Here is a 21,399-nt window from a genome sequence, read left to right on the forward strand (position 1 = left end):
GCCACCATTCGGGCAATTTTTATTTATTTGTTGCTCTTACGTGACAGTGCAAACGTAAGATACAAACGCTGTGAACTCATTTCAACTCCTGTCACAACAAGCAGTGAAAATAAAAACGGATATAAAAATATATAATTTAAAAAAATCCCCAAAAATAATTATAAATGGAAATTAAAAAAGCAACCATAAATAAATAAATACAAGTGAAAATAAAATAAATAAATAAATAAAAAACGAGATTCTAAAAATATAAATACAAAAATAAATATATAAATATAATTAAATATCAATCAATAAATAAAAACGCTCTGCTTTATTTATTTCATGCTGCAGACACTCTGCCAGGACGAAATGTTATTCAAATGAGGGGGCGGACCTCATTGGAAGGCAGTTTGCAACGGTGGAGTCCAACCCAAGACACGCTTAGGACCGCCCCCTCATTTGAATAACATTTAGTCCTGGCAGAGTGATTAGAGCATGAAATAAATAAATAAATGTGAGAGCAGAGTGTTTTTATGTATGTATTGATGTTCAATTCTATTTATATATTTATTTTTGTATTTATTTCAACATTTATTTTAATTTTTGAATCTCGTTCTTTTTTATACTTAATTTTACTTGTATTTATTTATTTATGGATATACAGTATATATATATATATATATATATATATATATATATATATATATATATATATATATATATCGTTTTTATTTCCATTTATATTTATTTTTTGGGATTCAAATTTTTTACATTTTACCAGATATCACAAAATCACCAGCTAATTGCACCATCCTGCCTCCCGTCACCAGAAATAGACAAAGTTAGATGTCAAACCTGCTTTTTTCCCTCCATTCATAAGAAACTAAACCCCTTTCAACCACAAGATTGCCCATTTTGGACCTTTGGGAAATCAGTCAAATTAAAATCCCATTTTCCAACAATATTGTCAATATACTCCATAAGAACAGAGATCTTGGGTCAGAGCTGTTAAGCAAATTATTATTCAATCTGGGGGTTTGGCTTGAATCCCGAGTTTCCCCGTACACCCAATCCTTCATTTTACCAAGACATTTCTCAACTTTGCTGAAAGAGTTTGGGGAAGACCCTTTTCTGCTCCCACTGACCAAAATGAGATTTAGAAAAGAGACGCTTGGATGAGTTTGGTCAAATTTTAGAATCCACACTGTACACATAACGCCACGATGAGATCCTCCAAAATTGCGAATAATATTAATGATGATAATAATAAAGCATTCAAGTCAATTGATTTCTACAATGATTCAGAGGGTTTGATGCCTGCTGTTCACATATTTATAAATGAACTATGTCTGCTTGTATGAAAATACAGATACACCGACATTTGCACCCTGCCGCAGATGTACAAAAAACAGACGTAAATTGCACTAAGGCAGTGTTTCAATATATTTCTCTTAAGTAACAACATGGTTCCCTCTCATATCTGCAGCTGTCCAGGTGCACATTCTAAAGGCGGACAAAGCCGGCGAGTGGTGGAAGTTCACCGTCAACGTCATTTCCGTCTACAAGCAAGGCGAGAGCCGCATCCGCCGCGGGGACCAGTTCCTGTGGGTCCGCGCCAAAGACGTGGCCTGCAAGTGTCCCAAGATCAAGCCCGGCAAGAAGTACCTGCTGCTGGGCAACGACGAGGACTCCCCTGGCCAGGGCGGCGGCGTTGTAGCGGACAAAGGCAGCCTGGTTATCCAGTGGAGGGACACGTGGGCGCGCAGGCTGCGGAAGTTCCAACAGCGGGAGAAGAAAGGAAAGTGCAAGAAGCCATAGATTGGAAAAGACGCAGTAGGAGAGGGATTCCAGAGGAAAGCTTACAAAAAAAAAGAAGAAGAATGAAATGGAGAGAGACAGAGGCTACAGCCGAAGGAGACTGTTGACATCGCTGCTTTTTGGTTTTTGGTTTAGCATGAAATGATTCTTCATTTAGGAATTCTTTTCTAGTGAACTTTGGTTGAAGGAGCTCACACCTTGCAGATTTGCTTTGACCCTTTCTTTAACTTTGACACATCTCTTGTGGATTTGCCCATTTTGCACCTTTTTAACAGTATATTACCAATATATGTACTTGTTGGGTTTACACTCAGTTTAAAATCATCTTTTGTTTCCGGTTTCATCACCACTGACGTTTCTCCTCTGCATGGTTTTATTTTGGATTGCTGGCCAACAAGACATCACAACACTTCATAAGCTCAAACAAAGAGAAAAGTATTTCCTATCGTCCAAAATATGGTGAACATTCAGATAAAAATGGACAATTTTGGATCCAAATGTTAAACACTAAACCTGGTTGTGCTTTAAGTGAAAATGGAATGCATTGTCATCAGTCAGTTATTAGATACACCATTTCAAATACCTAATGGAACAATACTGAACAATGTTGCACATTCTGTCACCATTTATTAAAGTGCTCAATGTTAAATTAGGCTCTTGTGGAAAGTGGATGAATTGATTAAAAGGTACATATTAAAGGGACAGCAGTAAAAAAAATAATACTTTGCCTAGAATGAATTTGATAACTTCATTATTTTTCTTGTACAATTTGTATTTTTTTTTTAAATAATGAAGTTACCAAATTCATTCTGGACAAAATATTAACTTTTTGCTGCTGAAAATGGCTCAATGAGTCAAGTATCCCTTTAATATCACACTGGTAATACAGAATTTTTTTTATGCTTCTTTACAGAAATATATTGGTTATACCACGATGTAAAAAGAAAAAAAAAAGAAAAAAATTAGGGATGAAATTAAAATTTTAGGCCGAAACCGAAAACTAAAAATGAAAAACATCTTGGCCGAAAACCAAAACGCCGGGAAAAAATGATGCCAATTTTGACTATCATTGCATTTTTTATAATTAAGTAAAATTATAATATTATCATAAAATATTTATTTTGCGCTGGCATTTTAACAACGCACAATATACATTTAAATGTGCCCACACAGCAGACATGTTGGCTAATGGTAGATTAAACACCAAACGAGGGTTGAGCATTTCCTGTCTATTTCGGCCATATTCTTTCAGCTGAAAATTTCCGGTGGCCGAATATTTGGTGCATCACAAAAAAATAATAATCGATGTATAACGCAAAGGAAAGCAATATTCCTTCTCTTAAGAACTCTATAAGTAGTGATTGATCACTAACTGAATAGGTACGTAGGTAGTTTTGCAGAAACATATGCATTTAATTCAGTTTAATCAGTGTAAAAAAAAAGTCATCAATGGGAAAATAAATAAAAAATTAAATGAAATGAAAGTAAAACTATATTTCTAGTCATTCCAAGAAATAAAAACTCTCCCCCGCCTATTCTTATGCAAAACAAAATGCTCTTCAAATGTTCAAAAATCAACATTGATTTTGATTTTCCTCATTTACATACAAAAGTTGACATACATTTTTCAGTTTCCCAACAAATTCCCGTGAAAACACAGCATGCCTCACATTAATTCGCAATCCGTCTTAGTGCATTTATTTGCTTGCATTTTAAGTAGCCACTACAAACTGATATTTCTCCCCAAACAACATGAATTTTTTTGGCATACCAGCACACTTAATTAAATGGTGAGCTCGTATTCATGGCATGAGGAAGTTTCTTAGTGGCATAAAATAGTAAGCTTCACTATTAAATATACTATTTAGTTCCCTTTTCGCAGAAGCCAAGTAATTTGATCCAAATCTTCTTCACACGTCAAATTACATATCTTGCAGATTAAACATGGGGCTCAGATGTATGATTAAAAGGAGTAGAACAAGCATTTATAGTCAACATGTTACTCAGTATTTTAGGATAGTGTTTGATTATGAGCCATTTTCCTCTGTGCAATGATTCTTCACTCCGCTTTTTACCGACTGCTGCAAAAACAGAATATAATGACATCATTTATTCAGAAATACAATTACACATTTCTTTAACCCTCCAGCATCATGTCACATGTCAGCGTTATTGTGTTGCGATGAAAGGTTGCACGTTATTGACATCATACAACCCCGGAGGGCTTCCCGTCAAAAGTGTTGCTTTGTGTTCATACTATGAATTGTAAATGTTGTTTAGTTGCCACACTTAAAGCCCTTTCTTTTTTTGCAATGCTGTTTTTACAATGTGTACTAATATATTATGGTTATATATATGAATATATTTAATTACACAAGCCATTGTGGATTTGTTATTTTTCCAACTTTTTATTCGTATTTTTTAAAATATGTTGTCATTGTTTAGGTTGTTGCCATTAATTGAAGAAGGAAATTATAACTACTGATAATACCAACCTGGTAGAACTAAAGGCAGATTTTCAAATAAACTCGTTACACTGAAAAAGTTGTCCTTTTTGTGCTTTTAATTACAGAATGGAATGCATTTTTTGAGCCAAATAAAACAATGTTAGTAATTGTTATTAAGTGTAAATGCTATTTAACTCATTCACTGCCATTGACAGCTCTAGACGTCAAAAAATAATTTGAACTATTTCTATTAGTTTAAATTATTTTTCCATTTTTGTTAACAAGAGTATGAAAACCTAGAATTTTTTGGGGGTACATTTAGAACAGATATAAAATTTGTGATTAATCGTGAGTTAACTAGTGAAGTCATGTGATTAATTTTGATTACAAATTTGAATCGCCTGATGCCCCAAATTTTTAATAATATCTATATTTTTTAGAAAAGATTACAAAAAATTTGGGGTGTCAGGCGATTACAATTTTTAATTAATCGCATGACTTAACTAGTCACAAATTTTATATTTGTTCTAATAAAATAAAAAAAAATCTAGGTTTTCATACTCTTAACAAAAGTGGAAAAAAATGTTAAACTAATAGAAATAGTTAAAATGATTTTTTGACGCCTATAGCCGTCAATGGCAGTGAATGAGTTATTTTAAACGACTAGTCTACTTGAATAGCTTTACAGGCTAGTAAGATTCCATTTGTGTTAGTTATTGTTATTAATTGTAAATGTAATTTATATATTAAAAAAATACAACTTGAATAAATTTACAGCACAGGAAAATTATATTCATGTTAGTTATACAGCAGTTGTTTTGGATGGGATCGTCATAAACAAAACCCATACAACAAATGGCATCATTCCAGACGCTACATTAATGCAAATACAGTATAACAGTGTGAAAACCCCCCGCAAAGCTTGCGTTTATTTGCGATGCATATAATTCCGATTAATAATGTAGAAATGATTCGAAATAAAATCAACCTTGAGGTGAGAACGTCTTCATCTGTGTTTGAATCCTACCATTCCCTCATCCAGATTGTACTCTTTGTACCGTACGTAGTCAGCCAGCAAGTGTCTGCATCCATGCTCGCTACACAGGCCACACAGCGACCACGACAATCGCAATAAGCAGCAACACAATCACCACCATCATACCTGAAGAGGGGAAAAAAAGAGGAAATTAATTCAGAAGGGTCATTTAAAATCTCATGTACTAATGCTGTATTCGAGAAAGGTCAGAAGTCAGATTTATCCGAGTTGGCTTTTCCCAGTGTGACCTGAAAGCGTTCAAGACAAAAGTAAACAGCCAAAATGGCGGATAGTGATAAATTGTTTCTTATTTTGGTCCTCAAATCACATTTTGACCTCCAGCAAACTTGACTTCTCGCAATTTTGCTTCATTTATTGCTTCAGTATTTATCTTTTTTCATAAGCATTCCATACAGTTCAGTAGTTCACTGTATAATTTCATGCAGGGAGATAGCGGCTTACTGTCACGTACGTTGTGTTACGTCAAGTCATGTTGAATATTTATGAATGAAGAAAGCTGTCTAGTTTTTTACTTGAGTAAATTGTGTTTTACCATTTACGCCATTGTAGAGAAACGTCACATTGTAGTCGGTCGATGAAGTCAGGGTCATCGGGTCACTTTCACTTTCCTTGAATGCAGCATAAATGTGCATATTGTTGCCCCCGCCCCATGGTTAAGACTGGCACAGTTTTTAAATGGGTACAAAACGTAATACCGTGGAAGCGTATGACAATACGTCCATTAACGTGTTAACCGATGGGAGGAATTATTTTTACATTTTTAAAATATCATTTGTTAAAGTGGATGATAAATTAGCAGAATAGGTCATTATTATTTAAGAACATTTCCTCATATAGTGGCCAAGTGCTTATTTCATTAATATTGGCGGAGGACACTGTTTATTATTATTATTATTATTATTATTATTATTAAACAATATTATATTGTACTGCATATAGAGTTCTATCTTTTTTCCACCAATAAAAATTAGGCTTAGGCCCATAGCACAGCGAGCAACCCAGCCGAAAGTGACTGAACTGCACCATCGCAAAAAAACTAAGAGACTGACTGTGTCGATTTTGAAAATTGTTCAATTGTTTATGCAGCATGCAGTCATGTGCTTTGACTTGGAGTGTTGTTGTTTTTCTTCACTTTTGATTCAAGGATGAACCGTGAAGTAGAAAAGCATGGCCGTGTTTCTCAAATGATGGTACTCGAGAAACCAAAAACTTGACCCGGCACCACAAGGAGGTGACGCAGTTCCTTCCGGGAACGCTCTCGCAAGGGAGATTGAGCCAACCACACCTGACGGCGCGCCTGCATAAGCAAAGACATACACCGGCCATGCTCCCTCGAAAGGAGGGATGAATCCCTCAGCGCCATGTTACAGAGCGATGTAGCCTCATCTACTTCGTTGTCTCTCAAAAGCTGCGGAGAGAGCAAGAAGGAGATGCGCCTGGGCGTTGGCCAGGCGTACTACCACCGTCGCCGCGTTGTACGACTTATTGACCAGTTCGGCCATCAAGCGCCACTGAGGGCTAGGGCATCTTACAGCCTTTTTTTTACAGGGCCTCCTACAGGGAGACGATGAGTGAAGCCACAGGATATTCTACATCAGGCATACGGTCCAAACCAATAGGATTCAGAAACCGCATATTTGCCAGGGCACGGCCGTCCGCCGGGAGCCGAGGATAAACACTAGAATTGGACCAGCGGGAATGAAGGTCTGTCAAAAAAAGACGAAATTCCGGGATCCAAAAAGACTCGGTTGAGTAGTCCATCGGAGAGAGGCCACACTCAGTAGGAGGCTGAGAAAAGCCAGACGTGTCCAACTTTAAACGTTGGAAGGCGCTAACCATAACAGTGCGCACCAATTCCGCTCCAGCTGAAAAACGTTCAGAAGGAGGAGAAGACGGGGCAGTGGAAAGTCCATACCCGAACATGCCTCAAAATCCCGGACGGAGACGGCATCCTCGCCGACGTCGTCTGCTTGGGAGGGCAATCGGAGTGTTGCATCCGGCATGTCCACCAATGCATAGGGCAACTCCACTGCAGATGTCTGAGAAACAGAAGGGTTTTGATCACCCAACTGCGCCTGAATTGCCATCACACTCGCCTGCAAGGCGATCTGAGAGTCCGCTCGACTCTTCTTACTCTAATATCAATTAGTAATCCAAAAGTCAAAAATACACCGAGCCGTCGCAGCCAAGGGGGGCGGGGCACCCCGCTGCCCCGGTCAACAAGATCACAGGCCACCAGCGACGGCGGCGAAGAACGGCGGTAAACGCTGCGAGAAGGTCAAAGAGACTCGGTGCCGGAACCCTGGAAATGTCCTTTTATAAATTCTAAATAAATTCTTTCTCGAGTGACGCATGCACGTGGGGGATTTCCGTGCTGTTTCAGCACCGCCACCTGGCGGTCGGGAGGGACGAAATAGAACCTCATCCAAGGACACAACCTTTAACCAGATTCCATCCCTTTCTTGTTTTGCCACTAGAATTGCTTGAGTGAAGATTCCAAACAACTGGGCTGAACACTGTCGTGAGACTCAAGACCTCCATTATTACTAAGCCTGTGGTTGGTATTTTGCCCGGCCTTTCACTTTCAGTTTACATTTCTCTCATTCTTTGGTTTGCTGTGCCTTCGTTCCCACCCGGCAGCCTAATTAGTCATCTTTCCCAAAGGGGAAAATGAAGGCTAAGTTAGTTTGAAGGCATTCTTGAGAAAATGACGCTTGTGGTCATAGTGGTGGTCTGATTAAATGGATAATTGCTTGAAGTCAAGAACCAAGTTTATTTTTGTATAATAATGACCAAGTGCCTTTTGTACACCACATATTTGTATACATTCTATTTCTAACCTGTCTTTTATATACATACGTCAGAAATTATTGTTCCAACATGTGTCAGCAATCCCAGTGACAACAAGAGAATCAAGATGGCTGAGGTGTGTACCATAATCATGTGTTACATTTCAATGACTCTCACAATGTAATCAAATCCAGACATTGAGCCACATGAGACACTCACAGTGATCCTCCTCCTCCTCCTCTTGGACCATCATTCCCCGTCTCTGACTAAACAAGCTCCTCCTGACCCTCAGGATGCCTCTAGAGACTGACGGTAAAATTTGCTTGCCAGATAGATTGGAAATCTGCTGTGACAGTGATGCTTGAAGGAGACGCACGATGTCTGGCGATAGACCGACCACCCAGGCGCTCCAGAGGCCCATCTTTAGCAATTTTCAGACACATCAATAAGACGAATCGCTGAGAAGCAACAAATAATTGGTGCAAGTCCCAACCCCCGACCCCCTCAACTTCCCACACTAGTCACATGGATGACCCCTAAAGAAAAGGGACACATTTTATGGTAATAAAGTTATCCTGACACTCCAGCACATCGGGATTCAACAAATCTCTTTCTGGATAAAATTTTAAACAAATAAAACCGATAACATAATGTGATGAAAACTTGGCCCACTTGAGCTGCAACGATAAGCCTTAATCAGCATCAGAAAAAAAAAGGCTACAATTACAAAGATATATTTCCATTTAAGTCTGGATCATGTCTGAATGCTCATCCTACATAATTGGTGTATTAGAGCCACAACAAAAGATAATTCTAAACTGGAAAGAACTGAGTGTCATGAGTTAAAATTCAGACCCCTCAGTATCAACATCTCATCAAACAACAAGTGTTGAGCTGTTTACATAATTGACTACTTAAGGTCTTCTCAGTGTAGTTTATTTCCCAAGCACTTCACTAATACATTAATTTGCTTCCAGTCCAAATAGCACAACCCTACTTTAAATGCAAGCCACCTTCAGGATTACTGGCCTATCACAAGTGGTACTATACCAAATGTGGATTAGCTCTGTAGAGAAGGGAAGTGCTTAAGCGCTACTGGTGTTGCCTGGTAGTGATGTCTAAAGCTCCAGAGAACTCATGCCGCCCTCCAAAGGATTTGGATAGACTAATGCATTCAAACTCACAGCATGCGCTCTTATTTGACATATTCCTGCCACATCAGGTAGTTTCAGTTTCATTAACTGCATTCATTCACAGTAGTTACAAAGAAAAAGGTAAATGGCATTACAGGTGATGCCCGGGTATAATGGATAGAACTTCGGACATGCATAACTATTTCTATGGCTATCCTTAAAGGAATACAAGACTTATGCAAAACTAACCAGCTATTCTGTGAAATGGTTCATTTAAAAATTTTCCCTGAAAAAATTGTCAATTTATGTTGAGCGATTATGATTTTATAGCACTTTTTATGAAACCCGCCACACGGAAAGACATGAAACCCGACGTGCTGAGGATTTTACTTAGAATTGGTGCAGTAATTGGGATAGAAGACGGCCTTTTTCTTGCCCATTACGTCAGCAAACTCCCATTGAAATGAACGAAGGTGGCTTTCTTTTACGCACGGGATACGTCATCACGATCACGTGACCAGGATAATGGCGTTCACCACGGTATGTTCTTATTCTGACACTTAATCAGTTCAAAAGAAAATTCAGGGAATAAGATGCCAGAGATATTTGCACTTTTACTCTTTGTACACAATGACTAATCCAATACCGGGAAAATGAGTTATAAGTCTTGTATCGCTTTAAAGTGAGGAATGACAACAGTATGCTTTGTGTATTATTTATGTATTGAGGTTCATTCACCAAATACCAGAACAGAAGTACTTTGATACCAGTTTACAATATCATGTGTTTTTAGTATCAGTATTTTAAGAGTGACAGAGCCAGCTGCACACATCAGTCTGTGCATCTGGACAGCGCAATTTGATTTCTGTGTCAAAAGCTGGCGGAGATGTTCCCACTCTGATAAACAGTCCAAACAATAAGTCAGAGGACAAATAGACAAAAATGTTTGCTGGTTTTCTACATGTGGCGATAAATAATCTTGCTTCTCTGAAGCAATTTTTATACTTTTAAACTAGGCAAAAAATCTCAGCAGCAGTGAGAGAATTTTATTTTCAAAATGTTAATTAGCATTTAAAAATGTTTAATAACTGAGATTCTGTCAACTTTTTATTATTATTAAGAGAGACAATATAATAATTTGCAGTAGTATCCTTCACTGTCTAATATTCTTCTCAATTAATAGTATTAATAGACTGGTACAGTCAATGGGTCGAATGATTGATACATTTATTGGAAGTAAGGGTTATACAAGCAATTATTCAATTCAATTGGAAAAAAAAAAGGTTCCAATACTTTTGCTCACTTGAAAAGTGGGTGGCTTCAGACAAACGAACTTTTGTCTTATATTCATCTTTTGATCTGAAACCCAAAATGTCCTCAACAAAAACATTGCCGTTCCAATACTTTTGGAGGGGACTGTATATATATATATATATATATATATATATATATATTTTAATCTATTACAAATGAGGGCCACAAAAAGATATTTTAAGTATGCCATCAGCTGTCAAGGCTTGACGTCGCTAAGTCTGCTAAGACATAACACAAAACGCCAGCTTTGGATGCGAGGCGGTTACAAAAATAAATAAAGACTTAAAGCCAAAGAATTATAAACATGCTGCCATTGAGAAAGAAGGAAAGCCCTACAAACAATTTGTGGCATGTCGCCGTTTCAGCTCTTTCTCTGCTTGACACAAAGACGGGTGCCAAACAACTGCAGTGACGAGTGAGAGACGGCGAGAAATGGAAAAAAAAAGGGATGTTGAGGAGAGGGAGAATTTTTCCATTCACGTAGACGGCCAGACACACAGCAATGTATACAGGCATGTATGCACAAGGACACTCTTTGCATGCATTCAAGTACATTTGGGAATGCACACCCTCGAAAATGTATGATGTAGATGTATTAAAATGTATTACACAACACCGGTGGATGTAGGGATGAAGGAGAGGGGTGGAGCGGCAGCTCTGGGATCTACAAATAAGCTCACACTCGGGCACCATGGGGACCCAACCAACAGAATCAAGAATTTCAGGGGCGAGACCTTCATAGTGTCTGCTCTGCTTCTGTTTAGCCTCGTTGACTGCTAGCAGGCTCTCATCACACAATAAAGCAACATTTGCCTAAGCAATACTGCCCGAGTTCAATGGGCAAACGGAGGTCAGCTCACGCTCACGCATTCCACAGATTGGCTCGAGCCAGCTGCAGTAAATTCCCTCTGAGAAGCTGTTGACCAATATTTTTTTTAAAGGCCATTGAAAGGGTTAAGAACTACGATGGCGTATTAAGGCCACGTATAAATATATATATTTTTTTAGTGGGCGGGGGAATATTCAGAGAGAAAAAACTCGTAAATTTGCGAGTTTATAAAGTGGCAAATTTGCGAGTTTATAAAGTGGCAAATTTGCGAGTTTATAAAGTGGCAATTTTGCGAGTTTATAAAGTGGCAGATTTGCGAGAAAAAAACTCAGAAACTTACAAAAAATACACGTAGCGTACTACTCGGATGTTTGTGCCATTACTTTTCGGTTAAGTTTTCAAATAAGGAGATAGTAATTGCTTTAGCAGAGATTAACCAATAATGTTATGCATTTGCTTTTTGTAAAAGAAGAATTTGTTCAAATAAATATTTACTTGTACATTCATGTTACCAGAGTTATTATTTACACATTCATAAATTTGGGTATTTTGTTGTACAAGTAGCTAAGTTGATGTGTCGAATCTGCTGTTTTCCGTCATTCACTTGCATTTACCTAAGTATGCTAGCTTCTAATTGGTTAGTGTTTTGTCAGCTGATAGGGAACCAGGAAGTGTTGTCACTCTAGCTGCCGTGTATGAAGAGTAAAGTTAAAATTAAGAATGAATCTGTCTCCATCCTGCCTTTTCATTTTATAAACAGTGTCGCATTAACCACCAACGAATCCTCACATTAGACTATAGCTACATGTATTTCTCGTAAGTTTCTGAGTTTTATTTCTTGCAAATCGGCCACTTTATAAAGTTGCAAATTTACACGTTTTTTTCTCGCAAATTTGACACTTTATATAGTCGCAAATTTGCGTGTTTTTTTCTCTGAATATTGCCCCCACCCTTTAAAAATATATATTTATACGTGGCCCTAATACGACGTTGGGCGTTGTAAAAAAACAAACAGTGGAAGCAGATCGGAGGTCATGTTGAGTGAGGGCCATCGCGAGTGACACATTGAACTAATTAACTCATCAAAATCAATACAAATTGAAAACATTGGGCAACTGTTACAAATCAGTCATGGACCCATTAAGTAGGTTTCTAATTTGAATTTGAAGTGTTACTTGCTATCCTTCTCAAAAGCTGGACTGCAAATTGCATCTTGTGCTCTCATGCACTGCTACATTTGTATTTTGTTCATCAGTTTACCCTACCAAGGACTTCAAACTAATTATCGTGACCAATAAATGTTAGGAAGATGCTTGCTGACAAAATTCAACCCAAGGATTTTTCAGGAGTATGAATGCTTTGGTAATTAGCCCAGGAAGGAAACGTCCACTTCACCGCCACTTTTTCATGACAGTCAAATCTTTAACACTGCATAATTGCTCTAAAATTTACTTTTAACAATGGATAAGCACTACTGTATCAAGCTAATTAAGACAATTCCAAAATTTTACATAAGTAAAGAAGGCAACTCACCACAGGCGGCTGACTTTTTCTCCACCAGCTGCACTCGTCGTGTCTCGTTGCGAATGCGGCCATCTGTCTTATCCACGAGATGTGTAAGGTCATCAATGATTTCTAAACGAGAAAAAAATTAACATTTGATATACCAGTAGACATTTGTTGCCGTATAATCTGAAATATTGTATCGTGACTTCACATTACAACAACGTTGTTTTATTTTCGTAAAGGTGCAAGTTAAGAGCAAAGATATTAACAGAAAGCAGATTTTTAGCCTGAATACATTGTAAGTTTCAAATCTGAAGTTTTCATGAGGATGGAATGTGGTTGTTTTTTGTAAAACCGTTGTATCTATTCTGGAGATCTCTGGATAATCCAAACACTACACAACAATCCCATGGGTGAAGTAATTTGCAGGCCTTATGTCAGGGAGAAGCTGGCATGACCCGTGTAGGCACGTATACATTTGTACTGCGTGCCATTGCAATGGGTCAGAAGATTTTTTAGCTTACCAGAGTCTTGATTTTGGCTTTGCAATGACATCTAAATCCACTGGGGGATTCAAAACCATGCCAAGATGCTGAAGTGATCAAAAACAAGACCTTTAACTGTAGCTACAGCGGTTGTATAGTAGAGTAAATCCCAAACATAATTCTCAATTTCCTATTGTAACATATTGGCCCTGGCTTGGATCTGGCGGGCCACAAAGGAGAAACGATTTTAAATACAATTCAATGCTGCACAATTGTTTGTTTTTCAATTAAATTCCCTGTAATTATTTCCTTTCTGTTTTTGTCCTCTTCGTTCCATGCCCAAATACAGAAAATGCTGCCTTCTGAGACGCCGTATCAACCCTTGACCAGAACAGATGAAACCATTAAATCAATTCACACTGATCAGTGCTTAGGAAGAAAAAAAATGGCATAAATGTGTGTCGTAATTAAATTGAGCTCCGTGTACTATGTCTTCTTAGCTGGTAGCGCAGCTTTTATGCCTTTCTAACCACGTGCGTGAAATGGGCTGCAGTGTTTCATGCTGTCACACACACAAAAAATACAATAAAAAAAAATCAGCCATTCCAACATCTGGCCTTGTGAAGCGCTTGGACACATGTGGTGAGATTAGTCTCACTGTTGGACATCAACCCCCTGCCAGACTGGCAGCCTCCTTGAGCCAACAGTTCTGGGGAGGTCTTTTAATGCATCGTTGAATTTATTCCTCTGGGGGGTAGTTAGCTAAGTGGCGATGAATGTCTTGATGCAATCCAATCGTGCCACCAAATACAATCATGGCACTGTCAATATAGACACCGATGTACTAAATTTCCGTGTACCAGCTATGATATTAATTTAGAACCATTTGAATGTTGTTTTCTACTAACGTTTTTTGCTTTAAACAAATATACCAACACAAGCAGCACTAATTTAATGTTGTTGTAGAATAATCTTCCCTTAGCCTAGTTGTGTGCTGTTTGAAACTGAAACCGGCTGCGTGCGAGTTTCACCTACGTTTACCCCAAGGTCTGCCGATGCACATGACAGACAACACAACGGACAGTCCGTTGATGGATGACTTTGTGAAAGTTGAACCTTTCTTTGACTCACAAGACACTTCAAAGAAGAGCCCAAAGAAATCTTGAAAATGTTCACATTAGTTCCATATACTGTATAGACTGTTGAGTTTATACTTCAAAAAGCAGGGCCATATGAAGTATAGTAATAGGGGCTACCAAATAATGTGAGAAGTATGTATTTCAAATTTTTTTTTTTTAACAATCTTTGAACTGAAAATGTTGCCCATACAACAAAGCCACGGTATATTTCTTGGATATGACAGATTCATTGAGTGCAAAACTAAATAAAATAAATCACGTGAATATCACTAAATCTATCAGGGGGGGGGGGGGGGGGTACTGAGAATGCTTGAGTGAGCAGCACTTTTGTAAATGTAATAGAACCATTTAAATAGACTGAGCAAAAACTAGAAACACATGATGATGATCAGAACATATTTTATCACTCAGATTGTGATCCAATTACACTGAATATGCATGAAAGTAATTTAACCAAACTACTCTTATTGCTATTCTATGAATTACTTTAAATCCATGAAAAAAATTAAACCCTAAAAGTGGTCCTAATGTTGAGATCTCAAGTACTGGGGCCTTTGTTCACAAAAACAGCTGATATAAACAAAATTCATAAATACTTTTCAGCAATTAAAGGCGTACAAAGTAGACAGAAAATGAATTGTGTGATCTACACACATTTTTAAGAAATGAAAGCAATGGTGTGACTATTGTAAAAGGTACCAAAGTTTTGGCAAGAATGTTCATCAGCAGGTTTTTCCCCTATGCAGCCAGATGCCACCAAAGCCAAACAATGTAAGCATGATGAGCATGAGGGTGGCAGCGGCAGTGCAGGCGGGGGCGGACCACCCTGTCACTGGCACTTGCGCCAACGCCAGCTGCCTTTGCACCTCATCAATACTGGCACACTTCATTAGCGACGACACCCAGTAGAAGGTGATGTATTGAGAAGGAAGTTTTAAAAAATGTTTGGAATGGGTATCTATCAGCTAATCTATAGAGCAGGATTGTTATCAGTTTGAATTATGCTAAAATTGGTGGATCACGTTTTAAAACACAATCAATCACAAACATACTTTTGGAAATTATGTCTAGAAAAAACAAATAGGCCTACTATACAGTGGATGGAGTCTACTATTTTAAACTATTTCCACCATTATTGATACCAAAAAACTTGTACCACTCAATTGAAAAAAAATTATATTTTAGAGTGGGGAAAGAAATAATAAACAACTGAGTAATTTGGTTGTGGTCGTGTGCACACAGTCTTATAACTTGGGATGCAACTCTGTTCAGAGTTAACCAATCACATTCAAACTCATGTTAAATGAGTCAGCACAACTGCCACTATTTAAAGTGTCTAAAATTAAATGCAGGCTTTTTCCTGGTGTTTTTTGTTTTTGTTTTTTGTTTTTTGCTTTCTAGAAAAAGCCTGAAGGTTATGTGGCAACACTGATTGCTATTTAGAACTGTTAATCTGTTGAATATTTTCTTTCTTTGTAAAATCTTGCCACCCTACCCCAAAGCCCAGACATTTGACGAGGCCGGAAGACTGTTGTCACATTTACAAAAAATGTCATACTTGCCAGAAATTCCTGCAGCTCCTTTAATAGTGTGGTCACAATTTTGTCAGCTGATGAGTTTCTTGTTTTATCCAAAATTTTCAGTCAGTTAAAAAACAAAAACATAATTTTCCTTTTTTTATTTTTGCTTAATCAGAGGCATTTTAAATTGTGTCAGTTGTGTGCTGACTCCTATTTAAGTTATTTAACATGAGTTGGAATGACATTTGTGAATATTATAAGAGGGTGTGGACACTTGTGCAACCACATTATCAGTAAAACCTGGACTAAGCACACGAAAGCCAATGAATAATTATAATAAACAATACATCTAGATTCTAGACTTAATATAAGAAAAAGGAATATTCTGGGTATTAAACACTCACCACCCAGTGCGTGTTAAGTCATACATATGATGACCCAACACAGCCAGATCCAGAAAGAGCAAGTATTACAGCATGCTTGCCCATGACACACATTTGAACTGGATTATGAATTTAATACAGACACAAGTAGGGAGCACTTAAAATTCCAGGGTGGCACATGAGGTGCATGTAATTGCTGAAAATCTCAGTGAGTATTTGGGGATAATTGCGTTCAACCTGCGAAGGGCCAGAGTAAATGTTTAGCCAACAGCACGGCTGAAACAACTTCCCATCCAGAGTGGAAACAGCCCAGTACATTTGCTTGTGGACAGCTTAGGAGAGGTGCCGGGCACGAAGAAAATTGCAGAAATGTGATGTAATAATAAGACCACCACACCTCACTAGGCGCTAAAAGAAATAAAAATAAAAAACTAGCAAGAGCTAAATATAACATGTTAGAAGCATATGGTATCAGGTGGTGTGATGTGATTTCATGATACCAAAGAAGTATTACTTTTAATGGCATTGGAGAATTCCTGTTTCCATAACAATGTTGTATTTAGCACATGCTGCTGCCCAGAAGACCTCAAACTTCCCAGTACAGTTCCATACAATTTGGTCATATCCAGCACAAAATGTCCCAATTTTCTGTGCCTAAAGCCATAAATCCAAAGAAGGAACTCGATTGATGTGGTTGTCACTCCTTTGGTGCCCACTAGAGGTTACTTCATGAACTGAATCAGTAGAAGGCCCTTGATATTAGAATACAACCCAGTTATTTCCTCATTATAAAGTAATAGTACTTACTAGATTTCTTGCCAAAGCTAGCAACTTAATGTGAAGTATAATATCCTACAGATAACCTTGACGGTGTCTAGTTTGGGCAGCGTATCCGATTACACATCTACAACGTTATCAGATAGTGAATGAAAGAAGCATCACCCACTTTTGCCTTCTTAAAAGCGTGACACATTGAAACACGTGTGTGGCGTGATTCAAGTCTGGCTATAGTGTCTGCTGGAAGACGTGTCACTTTGAAGGCTTGCTGATTTGGATCGCCTAAGTACCCACTTCAGACAAATATTTCTCAGATGCAGGGACAATGGGCTCTGTATGTTATGTCTATGTGAAGTGGCTATATGTAAGAAATTTGCTGCTACAAACAATACAATTACTAAATTTAAGATGGGGTCAAAGTTAAAAAAAATTCAACAGTATACTACATTAACACTGGTTGAATGTTAAATGAACTACCGTACTTTGTTGCATGGAAGCGTCACTAAACTTTGTCTTTCTAATTCATACAAAGCGGCTTTTCGTCTATGTGCCATAAATATCTTCTTGTGTGAATACAAAAAAATAATTGAGAAGCACTTCCCTACATCGTAAGTCACTGTCTGGTGATTGTCTCATCTCTGTAGAAAGCGTTCTAGAGCTCCCTGTGTACGGTCTACTTGTTTAATCACTGAATTTGTTTCACATTTGCGTGACAGTCTTAAGCCTGCTGGAGTGATTTTTGGGCTGTCTCAGATTCAAGACATCGACATTTTGGCTGAGTTGCAAGGTCATTTTCACACGGATATTAACAGTCAATGGAAAATCTCTTTCACAGGAATATATTTCACTCTACTTCTGTGCGACTGGGAGTCACAATGAAGACGTAAAATAAGTCACCAAGTCTACCAAAAACACTCCCTGACTACATTGGAATGGAAAATGAATTATTTTACAGGTGCGGGAAGAAGTGGTTGAAAGCTTTTAATATATCGCAAAAGGACTTGACCAGAAAAGGATGAACTAAAATCAATTGTACAAAGTTAAAGTGACCTTTTTTATTTATGTCATTGATTCAGTCAGGTTATGATTTTGATATGACAATGGAAGCTATTTCTGATTAATGAGCAGAGCATGGAGGACATAAATGTTCATAATTAGAATATTTGACTTTTTGGCTGACTCGAAATTGTCCTTAGGTGTGAATGTAAGCGTGAATGGTTGGTTGTCTTTATGTGCCCTGTGATTGGCTAGTGACCAGTCCAGGTTGTAACACAGCTTCTTGCCTGACTGTCAGCGGGGACAGACTACAGCACACCTGCGATCCTACTCAGAATCAGCAGTATAGAAGATGAATAGATGGAACTTCTTTGCTCATGTCCTAATTTCTCATGAGAACACATTTTGTAATAGAGATGGAATAGTCCCTTCTGAATGGTTCAGTCGAGTCATCCACAGTTCGTAAAACAAGATACTCTAAAATATGAAGAAACTGTTACGAAAAAGAATCAGTAGCAGCAAGTCAAATTTGATCTGTTAATGATATAAACGACAGAAGGCACGCAACGCGGCATGACATAATCATCTGGGTGTGAAAATGATTCACACATTTGAGATCAATAAGTGCATATGTGGCACGGCAGTATCTGTAGTTTCGGTATTAGCATTCCAGGAAAACCCATAAAGCCAGTTTAAACCCTCCTTATTGTCCACTCAAACGGTATTAAAGACAGATTACTCCAACACATGGCGCTTAGAGCGAAAGCCATCAAGGAACGCACACAATGTTTGTCGCCAGCGTTGTTTAATCCTCTTGGCTTTACGCGAAGCGATGGGAAAGAAACACAGAAATTCTCCTGTTTTGTTCTTTTTTCTTATTTATTAGGGATTTCATTTTTTTTCCAGTGCCAAGTTGATAGTTTGTGAAAAAGGCTTTGGAGTGGCAGGCGTGGTGACTGGATAAGATAAATGGAGGAGGGAGTAGACAGGAAAGTACCTCACCCACACAACTGTTGTGGACATCTGGACGTGATTCTGCCTTGCAGATGAGCTGCACAGGATGGAGCACACCTTTATTTTTCATCATATGGTATATTATTGTCCTTCTGGGCATTTGATATGTCTATATAGAATGTAAGAGGTTGTGCGCTAGAAAAACAATCCGAGTCTGTGAAACCTTGTTTGCAGCTGATGGCCTGGTATGCATTTGACTGCATTGACATTGGAAAAGGTCACTCCTCCATCCATGACTCCAATTTTTGAGAGCCTCTTCTAGGGATGCTGGTCAGTATTGAAAAAAGTAATAGTGTTTGCAACGTATGCAGGAATCTAAGTCATATAGTAATATGATACAAGTAATCTATTACCAGACTGTACTAGACCGTTCGTGTTTATTCTTTTTATTTATGTTATGATGTCACACAATTTACATTGTTAACGCAGATATCACTGAAAAGGATTTAGCATTCTGAAACTGCATTGTGACAAAATGAACTGATCTGTATTGCTCAGTCAAAACTGTTCAAATAAGTACAGTACAAACTCGCGACATTAAGCATTTCGATAGACTGTACAGTATGACGTCTTAAAAGACTGATGCAATAATAAGATCTTAATGGTTAGACTTAACTGAAAATGAGTACTGTTATAGATGTCGTACATCCTCCAGTGCTAACGAAAGACAATAGCAAAAACACATCCATTCCAGATAGATTAAGACCAATCAAAAATCATGAGCCAGCATCAACTGAATGACCAACGTAAAGATGTTAAAAAAAATAAAATAATGGACATGATATCCATTTTGATTCCAAGTCATTCAGGCCACAGTCCAAAAGGTCCAGTTACCTTTAATTCAACCTTCATCATGTTTACGATGTATTTTATGATTACTTCAACCACACTAATACGAATGACACACTTTTCAAAGAAGGTGCGAGTGTGTGATGTAAAACGGGTTGCTGGAACTGAGCCACTCTGTCAGTAAGCCACATAAGGAAACATTCAGACAGGCTTTTTTTCATATATATATATATATATATATATTCACATCAGTCACTGAGCAAAATACGTGACTATGAAGAATTTTTACAGACAGCGAGCCTCTACGATAATGTCTTCATGTCCTCAAAATCTCACCCTGACCTGCATCTGAAACTCCAACAGGTTGCTTTTCAAAAGTGTCAAGAACAGCACTTAAATGCACACTAATCAAGTGACAAAAGGGGGGTCCACTAAAGAGAAACACAAGGCGTGATTGATGAAATGTTTTCAGATGTAGAGTCCAAAATTGTTAATTTTCTCGCTTGGCTCACGAGCACAGACGGCTCATGCCAACTAAGGCCTTCCATTGATAGAATGCTCGGACAGCGACGGTCCTCAGACAGAGATGGATGCTGGTATGGATGAACAGATAAATAAAGACATCAAGACTCTTGATTGATTGGAATCGGGTTAGAATGCAGAGTTTAGTGGTAGGTACTTTTTTTTTTTTTAGGTAACTGAGCAATCTCTGGGTTCATTGTTGCAACAATACAGCACAGATTTCTGGTAGTCAAACCAGTTAGGCATGCAGGAACTGTGATTCTGAAAACCCAGTCTGTCCATTTTAATTAATACATTATAAACTAAATAAAAGAACACTGGGTTATAGTAATACTCCACATGATCATACAACCACTAAAAAGGGCTACAGAAGATTTATTTTAAGCTTATAGTTGGCATTCACTTATAAGAAATGAGACCAAGGAACATTACGGTGCGGGTGTCCAACATTATCCCCTCACACATTTAATAGCTTCAATAATTCATGAAATCACGCAGTCAGCCAATCCAATCGTCACACGAGACGAGGTCCGCTTTTCTGCGGCTCACTGCAAGTTTGCCATTCCTCGAATGACAACACTCTTTTGAACATCATACGTGGTTCTCTGCATTTTCACAGTCTCTGGAAGACACGGCTCAATACGACCAGCCTCGTGACTCAAACAAACTACCACATTGGCTTTCCATTGACTGCCATCATTAATGTGCTTCAAGTTTATTTGCTCCCTGGGCTGTTTGAAAAGGAAGCAAGTGTGTTCTTTAGGAGATGCTGCTGCCTAGAGTCCTGCTGCCCATCATGGATGATAGATGCTCACCTGATGTACAACTAATCCGATGATATAATATAAAAAATATACACTTCAGATTTACACCATTCAAATTTCAACTTGCTTCAAAA

General features: G+C 38.1%; 2 protein-coding genes across 3 annotated transcripts in view; one reads left to right on the top strand and one right to left on the bottom strand.

Annotated features, from left to right (window-relative positions):
* ntn1a (netrin 1a) overlaps positions 1-4,357 on the top strand; it is a 48,083-nt gene extending 43,726 nt beyond the window's left edge. The window contains exon 6 of the mRNA XM_086082597.1: positions 1,469-4,357. Coding sequence (XP_085938723.1) covers positions 1,469-1,800 — 332 coding nt within the window. The 3' untranslated portion in view covers positions 1,801-4,357. The remainder of the gene's footprint in view (positions 1-1,468) is intronic.
* The window catches only part of stx8 (syntaxin 8), a 45,868-nt gene that overhangs the window by 13,745 nt on the left and 10,724 nt on the right, over positions 1-21,399 (bottom strand). The window contains exons 7-8 of one of the 2 annotated variants that reach the window (XR_015095796.1): positions 12,904-13,005; positions 5,275-5,409 (exon numbers count right to left, since the gene is read on the bottom strand). Coding sequence is in view for 1 of the 2 variants with exons in the window: in XM_086082598.1 (XP_085938724.1) it covers positions 5,345-5,409; positions 12,904-13,005 (167 nt within the window). In the remaining variant the exon portion in view is untranslated. Of the gene's footprint in view, positions 1-2,155; positions 5,410-12,903; positions 13,006-21,399 lie in introns of those variants that run through there. The other variant, XM_086082598.1, reaches the window with a different exon arrangement.

The sequence above is a fragment of the Leptonotus elevatus genome, chromosome 8 (assembly GCF_054856555.1).
Source record: "Leptonotus elevatus isolate MCC_2025b chromosome 8, RoL_Lele_1.0, whole genome shotgun sequence".
In the NCBI taxonomy this organism is placed as follows: Eukaryota; Metazoa; Chordata; class Actinopteri; order Syngnathiformes; family Syngnathidae; genus Leptonotus; species Leptonotus elevatus.